The sequence below is a fragment of the Apis mellifera genome, linkage group LG1 (genome assembly GCF_003254395.2).
Source record: "Apis mellifera strain DH4 linkage group LG1, Amel_HAv3.1, whole genome shotgun sequence".
NCBI lineage: Eukaryota > Metazoa > Arthropoda > Insecta > Hymenoptera > Apidae > Apis > Apis mellifera.
Window position 1 is genome coordinate 27265776 of NC_037638.1, and position 22427 is coordinate 27288202.

The following is a 22427-nucleotide window of genomic DNA, read 5'->3' on the forward strand; positions in this document are numbered from 1 at the left end:
CCCCTCTCCGTGCTATTCAAGGCCCGAGTACCGACGTCAACCCGACCAATTCCCTAGGACGCTGTATTTCAAAGTATTTACATTTTATCGCTTCTTCGGAAACTCTAGCAATTTAGGTCGTTACGCGCAATACCGGCCAACTTGAGCATAAATTACACGTACATCTCGCGATACGATTAACGATTACGCGTGTGAGGTCTAGAGAAAAATACGAATCGCTCGAATTTTTCTTCACATTCATAACCGGAATCCCTTCAGTTGAGTAGATAACGATGCGTTACGTTCAAATTTCCAATATCGAATTTTTTTTTATCGCGTAAACGAGTAATTTTCATTTCGTTTTCGATTTTTCTTCGAATTTTATATCGTTTCTTACGGTTTCGTTGATTAAAAACATTGTCCCGTTCGAAGAATCTTGGCTCGAAAAAGAATCTCGTTCTTTCGAGATCAAAAACGCCCGCGCTTTATTATTCCGCGACTAATCCTTATCTCGTTCCCCGACCGTAATAAGTGTATGAATACAAGATAACGACGCGTTGTCATTAAATAAAAATCAATCGGAAGGTCGTGAAGGAAGCTTAACGGATTTGCTTAAGCCGACCATGGCTTAACGGCGTTCCAGGGGAAAATGGGGCCCCTTCTCGACTTACAACCGTACGCGGATAGTTCTCCAACGCGTTCTCTCCGATCACCCATATATAATAATTATTTCTTTTATTTCAGGCTATCATGTACGAGGGACAAGATAAAAATCCTGAAATGTGTAGGGTCCTTCTTACTCACGAAGTGATGTGCAGGTGAGTTTCTCTCCATTACTAACATTAACATTAGAATTAAACGTGATCTGAATCGATCGCACGACGATAATTTTGGAAATAATTTCAATTTTCGAGAAGAGATTGAACGGACGAATTCCGATACGCGAGGCGAGATTGTTATCGTTATTACGAAACGAAGCAACGGTTTTACAGAGATTTGTGTGCGAAATGCGCGGCTCGTGATCCCTGCTCAGCGATAAGACTTGGACCGAATGCAAACACGCATGGACAAGGAGGAAAAATATCCGGTGTTCATGCGAGCGAGCGAGCGAGCGAGCGAGCAAGCAAGCAACCACCCTTGCGGTGGCAAACCATAAACGTAACGAGACGCACGGGGATGCAATCATTCTCCGGGGGTGGCTGACTCATTGACCCATGGGACTTTGGGCTGACGACTCTCCACCCCCGAACTTGCCGCCAAGTCCCAAGGGTTCGGATAGTTTTTAGACCTGGCACAAGTCTCTTTCTGACCCCCCCTCGACTGGACCCGTCCACGCGCAACCCCTCGACCCAAGAAATCTTTCAAAACCGTGCATACTAATTTCTCATCGATCTCGTCTAATTTTGTTCCAGCCGGTGTTGCGATAAAAAGAGCTGCGGAAACAGGAACGAGACCCCGAGCGATCCTGTTATCATCGACCGGTGAGTCATTTCTTTTCCGCTCTCTCGTCTTCGTGCATGCTCGCTAATCTTTCTCTCGAGTTATCCCTCGACCAATTTTAATCCTCCTCCTCGAGCATCGTTGCGTATGTTCCTCGAATATCATCCAGCGTCATACACGAGTGTTATATCGCGTTATACAGTAGAATCGTACGAAGAAACGTCAATGGGTGCGGATATCAGTTTAGCCAACCCCATAGTTTCAGCTATATCGTCCTTGCCAACGATCTGCGAAATAAGGGAGCACGATAACTCGTTCTCGAAGGTTAGGTAGCCACCTGGACGAGATAGCGGCGCGAAGCCAGGATATTTAGGCTTGCAAAATACGTTTCCTACGAGGTGTGGCGAGGCTGTAAGGTGTAAGAGCACTCGAACACACGTACTTATACACGTGCACACCTTCTCCTGCTCGTTGTACGCCACACCGTGTCTCGCTTGTCCTTGGAAATACAGAGGCGCGCTCTTTCTCTCCCTCTCCCTCCCTCCCTTCTCCCTCTCGCGCTTTGCCTTCTCCCCCTCCCCTTTCTCCCTCTCTCTGTCTGTTCCACGCAAGCTGGCTAACATGGGAGCAGTAGGGTGAGCCTGGTATCTGAATAGGCTATAGAGTGTCCTGAGATAGGAACGGTAGGAAGGAAGAGGTTTCCCGCGGGACCAAGGCCGAGATAGTCTTCAGGAGGACATCTTGCGCTCAGGGGCGCTCAACCTGCGGGCTACCTCTCGATACAAACCTCTCGTCGAAGCTTCTCCTCTCCGAGCTTTCGTCCTTATTTTGGGAGGAGGAAGGGGGAGGAGGAGGGGGTATGGGTTGACAGGAAAAGCCTAGCTAACTATTTTTTCCTTTTGTTGCGACCTTCTCGAATCCGGATTTGAGCGCAAACGTTATAACCATAGGCGTTATTTACGATCGTTGAGAGAATGGATTTTATTCTTCGCCGAGAATAGACAGACTGACGCCCGGGAAATTTTATTTTCAGGGCGTATTCAGGGCGGAGCAGGTGATCTTTCTCTCGTTCTCTGTACGCGTTTTCTTTCTGAAGATACGACGTAAATCGATTAAAGCGCGATTGAAGAGTGACAAAGAGTTTTTATTTCGAAATAACCGGAAGGGAGAGGGATTATGTCAGTGTGTTAGCCGTGTCGCGATAAATTTTCAATGTGGAGCAAAAGGCTCGTGGTCGTCGACGAAAGCATTAAAAAAATTAATCTCGAAAATGTTGGCTCGATACACGGCACGCACGCACCCAAGCAACATCGTATAAACCGCGATATAATGTAAATGCAACCACGTTGCGGTCGCGTGTCACATCGAGCGCCACCCTAAACTACGTCTCTTACCTCGGTTTGTGGTAGATCGTGTTGGGCGTAGAGTAAATGAACGATCCATGGAATTAGAAGATTCGGTTAGCATTACTGTTTATCGCGTATTCAACCTTAGACCTTAGGGATAATATAACGGTGTAATTACGCGTTTTAAGCAGAGATTTGGGGAAAGTTTGGAAAATCGAAATCGAAAATATTTTAAATTTAAAAAAATTTAATATATAATTCGAATAATTCGAAAGTATCTTGGAAACGATATAAACGAGGGTATAGACGAGCGAATATCGTCTTTTAATTATAAAAAGAGAGAAAAAAAAGTTATCTTGCGAGCGATAATTTTTCATCAGAAATTAAAATTAGTTTCCATCCTAAATAGAAGCGAGGAGTGTATGTGTAGTGGAAAATATGTGTACGCTATAGGTTGGTAGGGTAATAGATTTTCGGTCTCGAACAAAACCGCAATGGAGAGAGCGCGCGAGGGCCTGATCGAGAGAACGGGCGAAGGGTATCAATGCCACTTTGATTGAGGCGGCCCTGGCCGATTGTGACATGCTCACTCAGCTGTGCAGAAAGTACAACACGGCCCCTCCCTCCCTCCCTCCCATCAATCGTGTATATCTGGCTAGAAAAAAAAAAGGAAAAAAAAAAAAGGAGAAAAAAAAAAAAAAAACAAAAGCGGTTCCTCCACATCGAAGCGTGGCCATTTTTTTCACCTCATCACTTTCCCTCGCGGAAACGATCGAAGGGAAAAACGATCCTTCCAAAGAAGAAACGAAGGAATATATCGAACATGGGACGATGTGGAAAGATCGAAATCTCTCGATTTTGATTGTTCCACGGAATTTCTCGAGATGGAACCTCGAAGGAATATCGGATCGCGAATCGGTGCATAGCGCGTCTCGATGAAGGAAGAGATGCACCGCGAGAATAGTCGCGGAGAAGCCGGTATTACGCCGGACTCGGAAACCAATTAACATGCATAATTAAAATGGCATTGTCGTGGCCGTGGAGGCGCAGGGGCCAGGGGCTTTCCCGTCGACTGACGACGAATCCCTCGGGACTAACGCCGTTCCATAATTACGAAAATCCTCCCTCCCTCCCTCCCGGATCCGCGGCCGGATCCAGCGCGCGCCTCGCCGCCCCCGCGCCTCTTTCTCCTCGAATTGGAATCGGCATGCCTGCGACCACCCCCTGCGGAAAACAAGGGGACAGGGCAGAAAAAATCGGGCATCGGGTCGTCGGGACGGGTATAGCTCTGGGAGAAGAGCGGAGGCCAATAACGGGCGGACGAGCGATTCGTCGCCCCGATTGGTTAACTTTATTTCGCTCGGCGGGCGGAAGCCCTTAATTTCGGGACATCGATCATAGAGCCCTCGCGTGCCCTCCTCCCCCTCCCCTGCTTGCCGCGACCGTTTCCTCCTCCGTTCTGCCGTGACGCGCCTCTCTCTCTCTATCCATACCCTTCGTCAATTTGACGGATTCCATTTCGGGTGGCCGAGCGACGGCCATCGTTCCGTTCTCCTCGACGTATGGCCTTCCCTTCGAGGGGACGACACCGTTCAATTTTTCACCGCGGGATATAACGCCGCGCCCGATTAATACCGCGATCAACGCGCGAGCGAGGACGATCGCGTCCACCCGTTTTCCTTTCTAGCTCGCCCTCGAAACGCGAGAACAAATTCACAGCTCGCTCCACTCGTTACGAACGAAGGTATTTTTCCCCGCGTAGGGGAAAAATGGTTTAAAAAACGGTGGATCCGTTAAACGCGCGAAGGTTTAAGCCGGTCCCTAGCCGATTCCGATATTGTGATTTTCAATGGCGCGCGTCTATCATCCGCATAAATACGGGCTCGGGCGATATTCCCTTCGTCGAGTCGGGACGCGTAACAATCAATCGTTACCTTAATTGATTGCGATTGGTCGAGGATGCTCGGGCGATTTGACTGACGTCACAATGACACACGGATTGTCAATCAGCCGCGCTTGTGGCGTTAATGCATGCAAATTTGACCGAATCGTGCCACGTTGTCTCGCACCCTTGCTGCGAAATCTCCATCAGTATGGACTCGATATCAAGGGTTGGTCACGGAATTTCCTGCGCGACCGTTATTATCGCTTTCGAATTCTTTCCAACTTCCAAGCTTTCGCGTTAAAATCGAAATCGTTTATCCATTGTTTATTTACGTACATTTTTTTTTTTAAGCATGTTCATCGATAATGGATACTTACTCGATTTAAATTTAATCAATCGATGCTTGTTTTTATCGTGGAAAAATTAATTCCAAACTAAAAAAAAAAAGAATAGATATAACAAGGCGACATATTTATAGCCGTGAGGTATACAATCGAATAAAAAAAGGGTGTGTATCCTGGATATGGCAGCTATAAATTTACATAAAAGGTAGGAACAAGTAATTAATATGACAATCGCATTAAGAAACACGGCTTGTACATGTCAGATGTCGCATATATAAAAAAAAAAAAAAAAAGGAAAAAGAAAAAAAAAGAAACCGAAAACCGTTTTCACGTCCCGTTAAAAGCTAATCAGGTGAAAGTGCGTGCAATCGGCGACACATGTTGTTAGACCACGCCGCATTAATGCCACGTTCCACCTAACGAGTAAGTAACCGCGTGCACCGCTACTCTTTGGATGGAAATGATGAAAACTATGAGCCGAGATAGGGACGATAATGACGGGTCTCCCGTAGATGACACACATCGATAAGGAAAAACTTATTAAGAGAACGACGTACGCGATGCACGGCGAAATGGGCTTGCCATTCATTGGTCGAATCAAACGATCCAGTGGGAAATCTCACTCGCCCGCTGCTACTCGTCAGCAACGCCCCTTTCAATTTTTACGCGTTTCATCGATCCTTGCTAATTAAGACCCCTGCTTTCGCGATCGTTTCGTCAAATCTCTCTTTCACACGAGAGAAAGGTAGAGAGAGATTTAAGATTTACCTTCTTTCGCTTCCCAAATTTCGTACAGATTGAAAATCCTTCGAACGATCAGGAAAGGAATCGAACTCGTCACCGGAGAAGAGTGCGTCGAAGGGTGAAACGAATCGAGTTACGAATTATTCAGGCATTTTTCAGCTTCACCGCTCCTAGAAGTACTATTTTCCGACGTTGACTATTAAGGAAATCAAAACACACTCGGTGGTGGTACACGTCGTTCCGTACGCGAAGCATATGGGACCCCCATTGGAGGGGTATCACACCCTTCGTTCCGTCCATAGCCCCCCTAAAATAAATGGATAAGAGTACGCGTGCACGCTCCTCGTACAGAAACAAGAACGACCGATCGTTCGAGCGGGAAATCGACGGATAAATAATCTTGTATTCGCACGGTTAATTATTTTTTGGTTTCGCCGATTCGGAAGATTGTGAACAAGAATCGATCTGCGTAATTATTCATTTATTCATTTTTCTTTTTGCACGCTCAAAAACTGTATCGTTTCTTTCGCGTTCGTACGTAAACGTAAACTGGTAAAATAGTTTTTATCGAATTAATCAAAGTTCAATTAAAACTTTACGCGATTGATTTACAATTCCGCCTTACCTTCTTGCCCCGCTCGAAATTTAGAAATTCCGAGAGATTCGGCCATCGTGGATAAGATAAAAGGAAACAGAGGTATTGCGGGGCCAAAAATGGACTGGGCCCCCTCGTAAATTCGTCCAATTAGTCGAATCACCAAAAAATTTACGGAATATACCTTCTCTCTCGCCGACAAATATGCAGGGGGGGGGAGGGCCCTTCTGCCAAGCTCGAACGAGAGAGGAGAAACGAGGCTAAAACACACACTTCGCTCGCGAAAGACTGGAATCTATATTGGATATTATCGATATCTCGATCTATTCGGTCCGCTAATGGAAAACTTATGCTAAACTAACCCCTGTCGATCCATTATGTATCAGTGGAAACGGTTTTCGAATCCCGTACGCGAATCATTTCACGCATTTTGTCACTCCGACAGATATTTCCACCTTGATCGAATCATCCTTCAACGAAATCGAAGAAACTTTTATTTTTATCGCAAAAATATTATCCTTGATACTCGTCGCTAATAATTAGCTCTACGAGAGACAAACATTGACGATACGTTATCGTATCCGTTCCGTTATATCGCGTGAAACGTGTCGAAAATTTAAATAACAGGGTATCGTTATAATATTTAAGGACAACCGATATACTCGAGTATACTGGAGCGAAGGAAAACTTGTGCGAAAAGTCTTGACACAAGTGGACGCTGATTGGCTCACCGCGTGTACGAAAAGTGGCGAGCATATTCTCTCGTGTGACTACGGAGGAAGGCTAGACAGATACCGAAACGTACCCAAGAGTGTCGTAGAGCCGTGAAATCTTAGTCGTATCCGAGAGTTCGGCTCGATTCCCTTACGGTTATTCTACCTACCGAGAATTACCCCCGATAGGGTATCCTTATTTTCGAAGAATATCTTAACAGCTTCCCGCACAGCGCTTGTTTCTTATTCCCTCCCCGCGTTGTCGAAGAAAGGGGTATAGTAAGGGAGGGAACTCCTTCTTGCATAACCTTCTTTCCGCCGTTTCTGCTCCTTTCTCTGTCTCTCTCTCTTTCTCCGTCTCTCTTTCCCTTCGTTTTCCCTCCCTATCGCTCTTAAAGAGAAGAAGCCAATAGGGAGAACCGATCAGCTTAATGCATATTGATGCGCGCCGAGCTAAGTGAGTGAAAAATCGCCATCGATCTACCTTCCGAGAAGGCAGAGGCATTCCCTTTTTCTTCCTCTAGTCCTCTCTCCCGCTAGTTTTCTTCTCCGCCGTCGACGTTGCCAAAACCGATCGCAGATTTCCATCTCCCCTCCCCTCTTCTTCTCTCCAAACCGAACGAAATTTCCCGCGTCTAGGATAAAAGAGATTATTCCAAAAGATAAATCCCATCTATCGAACGTTGGTCTAAACTTGCTTCGAATAATCGTAAACGGAGATTAGCAAGAAAGATGTAGAATCGAAAGAAAGGTAGGAAGCAATTAATTCGGAGAGGAGTTGATTGAGAGTTCGATGGATTCGCATATAGTCGCGAATTCGAACTTGATTTCGAACGTGGCGCGTTCATAGACGCGTCGAGAACGGGACCCGTGGCATTTTGCGTAGCGTTATATGCTGCCGTTGCTTCTGCCAGCCTCGTTGGGGTCTCGGCCCGCAGAACAGATGCCAACCGTCACGGCTCGCCGATAGCTGGAAGGGTGCCTCTAGATTGAGACACGGTGGATGACTCTAAATGGCATTCGGTCCTCCACGCTGCCTCCCTTACCTTCCTCCTCTCGCTCCGTCCGATCGATCTCTTATCCTATTCTCTCTCTCTCACTCCCTCTCTCTCTCTCTTCTATTACTTCCATCAAGATTTCACGATACCACGACACCACTTTCTCCTACGAATTTTGTCGTATGACAAAACGTTTTTTTTACTCGTATCATTACGATATACTAAATCGTAAATGAAAACGGTTAGCTCGATTATCCAATTTCTTAATCGAAGGTATATACATACGATCCTCCTCTCTGTAAGCAAATATAGAATCGTTATGATAGGATTTAAAGGGAAGCGCACGAGCGCACTGAAGGACGTATTTATCTCGATAAAGAAAACGAACAAACAGATCACGGGAGGGGGAGGGGGGAGAGGATCGTATGCGCGCGGGGGATGGTAGAATGACAACGAGAGAACGAGAGTAGAAAAGAGTGGTGGTGCATTATTATTTCGAGGGCTTGGTGGAGGACGATGGCGCCCACCGACCGTATGTCAAACTCGTACAATGAATACCGCTCGTGGCTGGGCCGGGAAAGGGAAAGAGATGCAAAGAGAAAGAGGGGGGGGGAGGGGAGGGAAGGAAAGGGGAATAAAGAGAGCGGGTTCCGCTGAAAACAGGTGGTTTACGAACGAGGAGAAGAGGTGGAGGGGGATCCACTCGAAGAGTCGCGTGGCCAACTCAATTACTTTGTAGGGCCATCTCTAAACACCGGCCACGCACTAATGCCTCGAATGCTTTCAACTCGCGCGCGTAACGCGATGGGACAAACCGTGTCATCTTATTGTCGAAATCTCTCTCCCCGCATTCGATTATCCCCCCAATGCTCTTACGATTAATCAACAAACGGATCATCCTCCGGTTGCCTCTTTTTTCTTTCTTTCTTCTTTTCATCCGAAATTATTCGAATGAATTGAGTTCGCATCCCGCAATCGATAATGTTGCTCCCTTATCGAAAATTCCATAATTTAATTCTTAACGAAAAAATTTTTTAACCATTGGGCTTACTTCGACGGGGATGATAAAATCGAAATAAAAATTCGTCGAATACGCGGATGGAAATTTTCGATGGGAAGAATAATTTTAGAAATCGATCAGGGGGGGAAGCAGCGGGTTGAATTGGAAGAGTCGTGCGGCTTGCGATAACCTCGGCATCGATCAGTGCGCGACCTCCGCTGCGGTCGCAGAAAGTGGTCGAAGGGTTGGACGATTACAAAGCGGTTCGGTCTTGGGCTCGCGTTAAGAGCGATCAATTCGCGATCAACTCGACTTTCTTCGTAATTACGTTCCGGTGAAAATGAAAATACCGATAGTGAACGGGGTGGGAGGAGGATTGGAACGCGGGTGAAAAATATCCCGTGTCTCGGGATAGAATTGGAGCGGATTTATCGGCGGAATTCAGAGACGAAGTAAAGCGCGCGCACACGCGTCGCCTTATATACACACAAGCTTACCTCGGTGAGGTAAATCGTGGAGGAGACGGCATAAAATAAGAGGCGAATAGCTGGCATAGCTTGGCGCCTCTCGGCTGTCCATCAGCTCCGAGGAACTGGCGAGGCACCCTCCTCTTTCTTTGGCACCCCGTCCACCACCCTCCTTCTCCCCCTTCGGGCCGACCCTTCCCTCCTCCCACCATTTCATCCCGTCCTTCATCATCGGCCGACGTATATCGTCCTCTCCGGCTCCGGGGAAGGGTTTCTCGGCCGTACCGAGAACTAAAAGGCAGGTTTAGGAAAAACGGGAAGTCTTTGCGCGCCTGTCAATCAGCCGTCCGTGGTTTTGCGACCATCCGGTTAATGATGATCCACTGCTCTATCTCGTCGGGATCGTGCGGCTACCAGTACCCCCACCACCACCACACCCTGCCCGAACACACCGGGATCAAAATAGTAAGCGCGATCGTTGCGATCACTCCCTCCCCATCTTTCCATCGCTTTTTCTTCTTTTTCTTCTCTTCCTTTTTCCCCTTTCTTTCTTTTCCTTTCGAGCACAACGATCCGTCACGTATCAACCGACCGACCAACCTCCCTCTCTCTCTTTTCATTTTTATTCGCCTCGACAAATTTATCCTCCAAATTCTCGGAACCTGCATATGAGCGCCTACTTTCCAAAGATCAGAACGGTTAAACTTTTTTTTTTTTGGAACGGAGAAAGAAGAATCGGTTTTTCGAATTTTATTTCTATATCGTTCGGGGGAAGCGACGCTTTCGGCTCGGGCAAAATTTGCCCGAAATATTTCCATATTTTTCTCCGCGCTACGAGGGTTTGCCGTTACCATTTTTCTGGGGACGGTCGTCGCGCAGCAGGGACAAGTGAATTTTTCGCTGGCGAGAAACGTGTTACCGAAAGGGGGCGATCGATGCGTCAAGATTTATGCGATTGATTCGAGCGGAGCAGAGTGACAGTACAAGGAAGCGCTCTTAGTCCTGGTGTCTTCGCTCCCCCGAGGATACATCTCCCTTCGAAGCGCCGGTGTCCGAAGGATCTCTATAAATTTGCATGTAGAATACTCGCGCAGGTTCTCACGACGGTGGATGCCTGAGAGGATGGCCTGTCGCATCTGTCGACGCGCATCTCGCATTCCCTCCCGAAAACGTGTCCGTATCGTCTAATTTCATTTTAACCAGAACTCGTAACGGCGAAATTCGACACTTTACGTTCCCTTCCTTCGTCAACACGCCAAACTTATTACATCGAATTTAAGGAAGAGAAACAAAAAGAAGAAGAAGGAACGCGGACACGTTTCGTGAATGACGAAATTCGCGAATACATTTGCTTCCATCGTAGAAGCAGGTGGAAGTGTGGGATCTCGTAGAGGCAGGTGGAAGACGGAAGGAGCGAAGTGGAAAGGTATGGACGCGTGTAGAGCGATTCGGGGAAGAAGAAGGGAAGAAACGCGTTCGCGGAAACGCGAAGTTGGAGTCTCGGCAACAACCCCCCTCGTCCATTCGACGATTCGGGCGGCCGGCTTCCCAGACTTTGGACGTCGGGGGTGGACAAGGCAGAGGCTGACCGGTTGCCATGGCGACCATATGGATTGATCCGAGCAAATATCATCTCCGAAGACGCCCGAAAGAATCGCCGGATTTCAGAGAATAGCTTCGGCCAGCTCGTTGGATTTCTCCTCTTTTCTCTTTCTCCTTCTCGCTCCCGCCGCGGCCGTCCGCTGCTTCGCTCGCGCCCGAACAAACCTCTGGAGAGAGGAAAGAGGAGGAAGGGAGGGAGAGAGGAGGAAGAGAGAAACCGAAGGGGGGCCGGTTCACAATGAGCATCGGTCGTTGGCTTCGATCGTTCGCGAGTAGAGGAAAAGAAGAAGAGGAAGAAGAAGAGGAAAAAGAAAAAGAAAAGGAGGAGGAGGAGGGAAAAAAAGGAAGACATTCCGCGTTAACACGGAACGAGGCGGAATTACGCGAAAGGAGGGGGAAAAAAAAAAAGAAAGGGGAAGGGAATTTGGTTGTAAACGGTGGATAACGCCTGGTTTCGTGGGCGCAAAAACAAAGACACGGACGGAGGAGAAGCGATTAACGATATATAGGAGATAGGAGATCGTAACAATCTGTTCGGATCGAAGCGGAGACACAGGTTGAGAGATGTCCCGGTAATAAGTTTACGGTGGACAAGTAGCGGTGTAGTAAATAACGTAGCCTCGTGGAACGATGGAAGGTTGGTTGATAGAAGGAAGCAGCGGCGGCGGCGGTGGCGGCGGCGGCGGCGGCGTCCGAGTGGTGGCGAGTTAATAGGTGGTGGACGGTGGGGTACGGAGAAGGAGAGGAGGACGGAGAAATAGAGAGAGAGAGAGAGAGAGCTAAGTAAGCGCACGATGAGTGATTCAGTGCGCGTCGCGGCTCGATCTCACTCTCCGCTACCTTCTAGGTTAGGGATCGGTGGTTCTCAACGCGGCCGATCGTCCCGATGAATCCGGGATGACGCCTGGTAAGACGTCCTGCGGGGGACCACCCACGGGGACGACGCTCCATATAAAGGGTCGACGATCGTCGCACCGCATTGTCGAACCGTTTCCATCGGTGCAAGCGGCGGCGTCGGCATTCCTTCCGTTTTAACTTCTTTCCACCGGCTTCTTCTTCTTCTTAGGCGCACCATCTCCGTAACTCTCCTCCCTCTCCCTCCTTTCTTCTTCCTCCCTGCCTCCTGTTTTTCTCCCCGATCTTCTCCTCTTCCTCTGCCTCGCGCTTCTTTCGACCTCCTCCCTCCCTCTTCCTCCTCCTCCCTCCCTCTTCCTCCTCCTCCTCCTCTTCTTCTTCTTAACCCTCCTCCCTTTTTCTTCCCTTTTTCTCCCCTCCTCCCCCTCTCTTCTCCTCGGTCTCCTCCTTCGCTCTCCTCTTTCGCCCTCCCTCGCCGCCCTCCTTTTTCTTGCGGCGAGAATTATAAATTAAGCTATTAAATGTGTGTTGGACGTTTCTTGCCGGGACGGGCCCGGCGGGCTTCCTACGGAGATTTCAGGAACGGTCGGTGAATCCAGATAAGGAGCGCTTAAGGTCGTTTCCCGGGCCGATGGTCACGCCGGGCCGTCTCCCGTTGGCCGTCGAAGCGCGCGTTCTTCCTGCGCGATCCGACACCTGGATTTTCGTTCGCTCGGTTTTTGCCCACCGGCTCGAAACGAACGCGGATCGGACGTGGTACGCGGCTTCTTCGCGCCTGTCGACAGCCGCCGCCTGCCGGCTATACCGATACCCGAGATGAAGCTTTGATCGTTGGTTGGCTTCGTTGGTGGGCAGCCGGCCGCGGCCGGTCGTTGTAAATTCAAGTGACGCTTTAATTAATTGCCGACCGACCGACGACATCCCTTTCTTACGCCTCGTCCGACCACGCTTCGATCCCGTAATTAATCAGCCTACTGACATGCTTTTTCGCGCAATTGTCCAAATACGATCCCAGCTTTACTAGCGTCCCTTGAATTCAACCGGACATCATCTCCTCCCCGCCCCTCCGCCTCGTGTCCACGTCCACGCGCAACCATTAACGCATAAAATACGAATCCCGATCCGGGCAAGAAGCGTCGTTAAGATTGCCTCCAAATCGAGAAGAATCTCCGTGGAATCTTCCTTATTCGCTTTTACCGCCGTTTCTTTCCAGAGAGAGAGAGAGAGACGGAGAGAGAAATATCTTTAGATTATTCTCTCACCTAGGAGAGGAAATAATTTTAAAAAAAACCCCGACTTGTTCGAAATGATTGGATTATATGTCGAAATGCGGGAACGTTGAAGAGGAGGAAGTTGCGGAGACTTCGGTTCAGTCGTTGGTAATCCGTGGAGAGACTTAAACCCCCTCGGTTCGACTTTGTTCGTACGGTGGTCGATCGGAAGCCGGTAACTTCCGGTTAAGTCAAACACGGCGCAAAGTCGCGGAAACTTCGGACTTGGCAAGTCCCAATGAGGCGTGTAATGCCATTAAAGGGAATCTTATTACGCTGCTGCCACCCTAACGCACCGCTAGACGCCTCCGCTTCGCTGCAACAAGTACCCGCCTAACCCGGTAATTAAGTCCCGATTAATTCTCCGCTTACTTTGCCCGCCAAATGGCGCGCGACAACGCTGTTACGAAGAAAATTAAAGCCTCCTCCGATGAAAGAAACTCGCTCGCCCTTTCCCCCGCTCCTCCCTCTTACCGATAACGCGATCCGGTTAAATCGTGCGCCGAATCGATCACGTTTCGCGCGCTTTTTCACGCATTTGCTCTCCTCGCCAGCCGTGGACGTTGCAGAGAGACCGGGAAGCGAATTATCCGGTTTGAATTTTGGTCTCACCAAATGCCTTAATCGAATTCATATTGATTCGAGTCGATCTTAACCGCGTTACATCGAAACCGGATAAACCGTTATTACGTTGTAAACCGTGTTAACGTCTTCGCTTCGTACCGCTATATCCTACGATTGAAAATCGATTTCGCGTCGCTAATGAACGCCACGATTGAGTTTCCAACATTGAATTATGGTGATACGCTGTGCGTATCTATCCTATCCGTATATATATATACGCTACGAGACAAACTTTCTCTATCCGTTTTAGGTGAAAAAAAACTCGTAAATATTTTAGAAAAGTGGAATTAACGTATTACCTTCGAATAAATACGAAAAATATGGAAACGATTTAAAACTATCTTCTACGTTATTGAATAAAATAACTATTTTTCTATTTTTTTTTTTTTCGAAAAATTCGTTACTAAAATTGACGTTTAAGCGAGATCAAAAATACTCGCCGCAGCCGAATAACGTTCGCTGCGATGGGTTAATCGCGGGAAATTCGCGAACGGCTCTTGAAAAAAAAAAAAAGAAAGAAATCGTACACTCCACATTGACAACCCTTTCAACTCCCGGTACACCTGTTCGCCCACCTGTAATGACGATAAAGTGGCCGCGATGCTCCGAAATCCTGGTCGTAAATCAATACGAGCTAGAAAATAACTTGGCAATAATTCACAGGAGCGCAGGGAATCCCCACGAAAGGCCCGCCGCGTTGCCGGTGAGAAATTAAAATAAATCAAACTTATCTGTTGCTCGGACCACTTGCCGGTCGTGATCTAGTACGTGTGCGTTTCCGTGTGTGCACCCCCGTGTGTTGGTGTGGCGAGCATCGACGTCTACCTACACGCGCAAGGATAAAGAGCGCGTGATAGACCGCGTTCGAAATGTACTGTAAAAATATTTCTTTTAATATCGACCGATAACCGATGTGTTCCCTCTTTATTAAAAATAACAGCTAACCCATAGAAATATTTTATATTTCCGCGGGTTAATACATATATATATACATAACGCTTTCTATAAATTTGAACCGAAACCGCGTGAAAAAAAGAAAGAGAGAAAGAAGACATTTATCTCGGTCATGGAGAGAGAGAGAGAGAGAGAGGGAGAGATGGAGGGAGCAAAGAGATGGAACGCGATAGAACGGTCAGAGAGCGACTCGTGAAAGGTTGGATGGCGTTAAGACGGTTCTCGCGCTCGAGGCAAGACTTATCCACCGACGGTTCGGTAAATTCAGTCACCCCCGTGAATAAATACGGTTAGTGGGCAGCCAAGGCCCTTTAGATCCCTTTGACCGAAGGGGGCAACGTGCGGGGTGGTGGTAACTGGTAAGTGCCTAGGGCGACCATCTGTGCCCTTCTGCGCCTACGCTGCGCCACGTGGATCGCGGCTACCGTTTATGCGGCATTCGTTGCAGCTACGCGCACGTATTATCGTTAATATTCCCGCTAACTCTCGAAGCCAAGGCCCTTTGCCCAGCATCTTCTTCCCTCTATCGATCGATCGATCGATCGGTCGTTTTAATTTAATCGTAGAAGAATAAAAATGGAAATGGAGATTCGAATTTCGAAGCAAAAGATGGAATATAGGAACGTATATTAGTATCCAGTTTGGGACAGTTTATCGGGCGGCGCGATCAACCCTTAACAAAAAGTCGCCGCTTACGATGCCATTCGCTATCTTTATCTTTGCGCCATCGCGGTTGTAAATTATGCAGACACCAATCGTGACTAATTAACCACCCCTTCCAACGATATCGATCGCCGGTCAGGTCTCTCGATATGGGGGAAAACAATGGAGCATACGAAGAATCGCGAACGATCGCGCCGCCCGATAATCGCGAAACAGGCCGTTACGATAATTTCGCGACGCTCGTTAACCACGATAATCGGTTACGCTCCTCTCTTATTTTATTATCAGGAATTGCCTCTCCATGACTAATTCGAGCCGCGCAGATACACGTACACAGGCAGGCAGGCAGGCAGGCAGGCCATGCCTCGTCTGCTGGCGATAGCGGTATGCTCGTTGAACGACGCGTGCGAGAGGGGCGTATACCCCGTGTATCAAGTTACACCATTACACTTTACTGCCGCTACGATCGTCTAGTTACCCTACCCCGTGCTCTTCCGCCGTTGCACTTTTTTTTGGCTATCGCACTTACCCTCTCTTTCTCTGTAAAAAAAACCCTGACTAATTGAAAATATATAATTCAGTGCAAGTCAAAGTCTCCTCGAAATCAACGATGGACGATTCGATCGAATTGTTGATAAAGGCTTTGGAATTAATAAATTTATATATATATTTCTACACATATGGGTAATACGGAATAATTTGAGCGCGTGTTGGTGAAACGAACACATGGCTCGTTCTATTTCCGCGCGGCGCTCTACGTCAAATTGCCAATTTTATCGATAATAAGGATCTAGTAATTCGATAGAGATATAATGCAAATTCGGTTAATTGTTCGTTCGAAAGGAGGAGACGAAACGTATGAAAAGGGGGATAGGGACGAGTACGGTTTTTGCCCTTTTGTTGCCCACAGCCTCGTTGAGGGTTGAGGGTAGTAGCGTCAACGGTGTTAGATATCTTCCTGCAAGATTCAGTTTCCCTGTACATGTGTCGTCGATGAACGGTGGACGCGGCACGGACTGACAACCATGGCCACATGGAACATATGGCGTAGATTTAGTTTTTATAAAATAAAATTTCATACGCTTCTTCCTTCACTTCATTATTATTAATATCTCGTATTTCGTGTATAATATGTATAAATTGAAATTTGCCACCACCATTTTGCCTGGTCTGTGGAAATCGATCAATTCGTTTCACGCGACATGCCACAGTTGCCGTCATCCGTTCACCCTGGCCTACATATCGCTCAGTCGATAAATTATCCGACTGTTAATCAAGTTTCTCCTAATCGATCGTAAAAAAAAGAAAAAAAAAAACAAAAAACGACCTCTGTAAACAAGTATATCGACAACTCGTTTATTATTACGCGTAAGTATCGTTGAAGAAAAAAAGAAGAAAGAAGGAAGAGCTCATTAATTCTAATGGAAAAGGAAACTCGTTAGCGAAACTCATTTTCCCAAGGAAAAAAAGTGTGGCCGGGTTGAAATCCCAGCGATAAAATTCGATCCGCAACGGTGCGTGAAACCGCGCCAGTTCGTCTTCCCTGAACCAGAGCCGGATCGCCATCCCCTAATTTTTGAAATGGCCATTTAAAGGGTTGCCGTGCCAATTAGCATGTTAATCGGAAAACCGGTTCAAGGTTCGAGCATTCCGAATTATTCTCTGTTCCAAAAAAAAAAAAAAAAAAAAGAAATAAAATCCAGCGGCGAAAACGACTGTGACGGCGGCTCTCGACGTGACATCGAGTCGTTCGTATCATCGTGGGTTGATAAGAAGGATAATTGCTCGTTCTCGCCACACCCGAACGCGAACCGACTCGCGTGACGAGTAATGCGATTCCACCTTTTCCATAGCCAGATCTTTCGTGTCAACCCGATAGAGACGTCCATCGATATCGCCATAAAATTCGGATTATGCGCCAACATGGCTAGCCCCCACACCCGTAATAACACGTTACGTTACAAGGAACGAACGATTGATTCGCTTATCTTTACGATTACGTGCAATTTTTCCTCTCGCGATATCGGCGACAGATCCAGGAGAATGGAATTTCGACCGCGCCATCGCGTGGTAACGATTCGTTCCCTGGTTTATTTATTTTCGTTCGAATTTATTTTGAACAGCATCGTCTCTCGTGCATCACGATTTTTCACGCGACAAAACGCGCATTGGGTTGTCGCGTCGCGTTATCTCGACCGAACCTGTGCGTGCAACAATAAGAACGGTAAATTAAATTTCTCACTCTGTCTAGCGTGTATAAAATTCAAGCGTTTAAATCGCAAGTTCGTTCACGTTTGGTATGGTATCGCTACCTCTCGAAAATCGTTCCGGGAGAACTCGGGATCATTCGATTCCGTATCACGTTAACTACGGCGCAAATCTAATAGAGTTGGCTGCAGCATCAAATGTCACTGCTGGTTGTAGAGGGTTCGCAGTATTGTAGTTTTTGATTGGCTAATCCACCCTAATCTAATCGGAACGTGTTCCCTCACATTGTAGGCCTCTCCTGCAGTGTCGTTCTAACCAATCGGTATTCAATTACAAATTGAACAATCTTGCGATCAACCTCGTTTCTTACTTTTATTATTCTCTTCTTTTTTATTTAAAAAACAATCGGAAGAAAAACCACGGATTTAAAGCGAAGGGAGAGAGACGGAGAAACGTTTAAATTAAGAAGACTTTGAGTTGCATTCAATCAGTCAATCGCAGCGGCGTGATGCATTGATGATGCGCGGAGCGAAAAAATATCGTGTCGCGTGGAACCGGTTTCCTACTGCGCAGGTTGCTTCGATCCGCTCGTCCGTGATTCAGGATTATCCCAAGTTCGATGATATCGAATCTTTGGTGCGTGCGTGTATATCCACCGCGCATCGCATTATTCCAGATTCCGTCGTCCGTTTGACGAGCCGGCATCAGGAATATACAATTCCGCTCAGCGCTTTATAAATACCTGTATCAATGAATCGATCAGAGATGTTAAAGGTATGGGAGGCACGTTGTTCCGTGAGACAAACGTTAAATCATTTATATATATATACACTCGAATATACTTCATCCCCTTGTACCCAATAGTTACGAAACTCTGCTGTCCCGATTCTTGCGAGACCTTGGCTGACCGAACGACAAAGGCCATCGTTGAGACTCGTTTAAGCCTCTCATTCCTTAGAAGATAGGAATCGCTCGAGTCGAATTATGTCGCGAACAAGATATCGAAGGAACGACTCGATTATTCAATTTTCGCTTAAGAAAGAAGAAAATCACTTTTAAACGGAAACTCTGGTGAAAGGGGAAATTGGAATAAAATTCTTGCTCGAAACTATTCGAAATACGAGTTAAGATAGTCGTTCGGGGATACAAGAACAACGTTGGCAACACGCTCCACCATGATAATTCCACGCTGGTCGTTCGCTTATGGGGAGAGAATAGGAGCGAGTTTATCGAACCGAGATGGTGGCACGGGCGCGAATATAGACATCCGACACACCCTAAGACCGAGATATCTGAGCACGGCGGTGCATGCGAGGGTGCATACATTGTGTCGAGCCACCCTTCTTGACAACGACGCCCCAGTAACACCCCCCAAGAGCCAATAATACCGCGTACCAGCGGCCTACTACGATGGCTTATTATTTTCCTACGGCTCATCGAGCCCAGTGTGCTCGCTATCAATTACAGGACATTCCACGCGAGATCCCCTTCCCACCCCTTGGACGGGATCAGCCTAACCGGAATCCCATCTGGTAAACTTTTATACGTTATGCCCGTTTAGCCACCGCCGCGCTGTTCCACGGAAAATAATAAGGGGGCCGATTCGTTCTTAAGTTCGATTAAATCATCGTCGATTCGATTCATCAAATTATTTTTTTCCATAATTCGCGATTAATCGGGATGGGAAAGAGAGATAAATGGAAACTGAGAATACGATTGGCTCGTCGCGAATCTGGGAGAGAAATCGAAATGGTATCTGATATGTATAGAAGAAGCCGGTGGAAGGTATATGCAAATCGAAATAACATTATCCGTTGCTCTTGAGGCAATAGTAGGCTGAAAAGGCGGGAAAGAGGTAGCACGCGAAGAAGGAGGAAACAAGTAAAAAGGGAGGCTAGGATCCAAAATTCGAGCGAAGGGGGATAAAATGCATTTCTTCCGCCACCCTTGTCGCCGAGGGTGACTGCGTGTCGCGAGGTAAACTCTTCCGCGCGCAACATATGGCCATACCTTTTTTCTTTCTTTTTTGTACATCCAATAATAGGCGCAAAAACGATAACGAGCCTCGATCGAGGGCGTGGATTATTACGATTCGTTTAAAATTTCCACGAGAGGATGGGGGGAAACGAGAGATCGATCTCGATAAGAAGAAATTTTTTCGGGTTAAATGGATTGGTACGAAAGATCCGTCACCGATCCAACGATATCATTAACCGCGTTTGGGATGGAAAGGATTGGCGGAACGAGCGTTTCCTTCGCGGAAGGAATTCTATCGCAGGAAAAGACGTGTCATATCGCGAGGACGGTCTGTGTGTGGCCGAGCTACTACTGGACGGCGAGGTGAGCTCCGGCTCGCTAAGTTGTCACTCGCAGTCAGCGACTCCTTTTTGTCAAACGGAACAGGAGGAGGAAAGGAGCGAGGCGGAAGGCAGGGGGACAGAGGGTCCTGGGTACCCCAGGGTTCCCTCCCTTGGTCCCCCCAGGGATCCCCCGGCCCGTCAACAGCCGCAGATTTCCAGTTTTTCTTCGAGCTGCACGCAACCAGCTCTCGATCTAATAGCTTGCTTCGTCCTCCTCCTCCTCCTCCTCCACCTCTCTCTCTCTCCTCTTTCTTCTTCTTGCTTCCCCTCCTCGCCTCCGTTCTTCTTGCTTTTGCGCTCTTCCTTCGTCTTCCCTGTCTCTTGCCCGTCCCAGGCAATGAGACGTTCGTACGAGGTTACGAGCGGACGAGTAGAGGCGAACTCGGAGAAGCTGGACCGAGAATCGACCTAATGAGGATAATTCCTGCATTGATTGCCAAGACGCAGCGAATGGTACAAGCAGTGCTCGTCTGACTAGCAACTTGGCTGGTTGGTTTGTTGATCGGTTGGATGGCTAACTGACTGACTGACTGACTGACTGCCTGCCTGCCTGCCTGCCTGCCTGCCATCGGTAAATCATTCTTAATTAAACGATAGATATTTAATTAGAAAGACCCAGATTGAGTTAGTTATGAGGCATTTAACCATCGTCCGTTATCACGGTGGGCGACTCGGAGATGGCATCTGGCGAAGTGATCTGGTCGTGCCTCCCAGGCCTGTATTGTCAAATGAAAAGAGGGCGGGGACAAGGAAGAGAGTAGAGAAAAAAAAGCGACTAATGTTCGATCACGTAGAAGCAGTGGTAAAATATAGAGAGTATATCGTTAGGCTGTATCGTGTATGCTAAAGTGGTTCGAGAGTGCTGCGAAAAACAGAAAGAAAGAAAAAAAAAAGGAAAAAAAGCAAAATTACATTTTTCAGTGAATATCGTTAAATGCTTCCAGAATTTTTTTCTCGAATAAAGAAAAAAGTTTAAAAATTTTCCAAAAATATTTTAATCCAATTATTAATCTGTTTATTCGAAAGAGGATCGATCGAACCTCTCGATCTCCACTTGGACACGGTCGACGAAAATGAAAATGAAAATGAAAATGAAAATCGTGAAACACACTCGCGCGTCACAAATCACAGCGGATGGCCACGTGACCGGGACGTCGTCGGTGCGTGTAACGTGCCGGATACATAAAACGCTTAACGGCTAATTTCTCAGCGGGGCGCGAACGAGCGACGATCGAGCCGACGAAGGTTTTGACGGGCCGTGACAAATACCGAGCCGGTACGCGGGACAAGTATAAAGTAGACGAGCGAGGCGGGTCAACGGGTCAGGCAAACGCCAGGCGCCCCGCTCGTCCTCGTGATCTGGTTCTCGTTCCCCGCTCAAAAGACATTTCCTTTCGGGGGACGAGCACGACGCTTGTTTCCTTTAGAGAAACTCTGACTTTCTGCCCCTCTCTCTCTCTCTCTCTCTCTATCTTTCGCACTGGCCAATCACTCTATTTCCATCCCACTCTCCGCTCCCCTGCTTTCCTCTCGCTTCCTTTCTGCCTCTCGAATTACAAATTATACCGGCAATTAACGACGAGCCCGAGGCTTGTACCGAACCTTCCTCGGAGAATCGAGCGACAACGTATCCGCAGTTAATACCGGTATTCTCGTCGACGAGCGTATGTACAAGGAAACTTAGCCGCGTCCTCTCGGCCAGCCGTGCACACGTTTTTGATGGGACACGATTTTTTCCGCTCGATCGTTACGATCTTATGGCGATGCGTGTCCTTAAGCGAGCGCTTACATCCATGCCGAGGATGTAGTGGCGTAACTCTCTCTTCGACTGGCAGCGGACTCGGCTGGCAAGGTCCTCGGAAACCGAGTACGCCACTACGTCGATCTCATGGAAAATGGAAATACACGATTGTGTCTTGGAAATTACGAAGCGTCTCGGTAGCTCGGTAACAGAAGATGCCGAAGATAAAATGTTGCCCAGCGGCTGCCTACTCGAATCGTGCGTCGACAACGTGACCGGATTATGGAATAGTCCTTCAATCCCCCCCTCAACTATGATTTAAAATCGCGTGTGGGATCGGGCGGAAAATTCACCGTATATGCGACGATACCAAGCTTTCCACTCCTCCTCCCTCGACCTATCCAACTTTTTGCGAATAATTTAACGCAAAATAACCTCGAAATCGCGGAACTTGGTCTATCACTAGAACTCTGTTATCCGAACCTATATCGTTCGACAAGCGTAGTAGACTCGTCTCGTAAAAAACGCGACGCCGTGTAATCGTGCTCGCCGTCTATCGTTATCTAAATAGAGTAGAGTGGTAGGAAAGAAGACAAAACTATTTTCTGCCCCTATTCCCTGTATCAAACATGAGCATC

At 47.5% G+C, this 22427-nt stretch overlaps 1 protein-coding gene across 5 annotated transcripts in view; it reads left to right on the forward strand.

Moving 5' to 3' along the window:
• The window catches only part of LOC410694 (transcription factor collier), a 66203-nt gene that overhangs the window by 19590 nt on the left and 24186 nt on the right, over window positions 1-22427 (forward strand). For all 5 annotated transcript variants that reach the window (XM_026443658.1, XM_006571728.3, XM_006571730.3 and 2 more), the window contains exons 5-6: window positions 724-797; window positions 1392-1460. In XM_026443658.1, the coding sequence (XP_026299443.1) occupies window positions 724-797; window positions 1392-1460 (143 nt within the window). The remainder of the gene's footprint in view (window positions 1-723; window positions 798-1391; window positions 1461-22427) is intronic.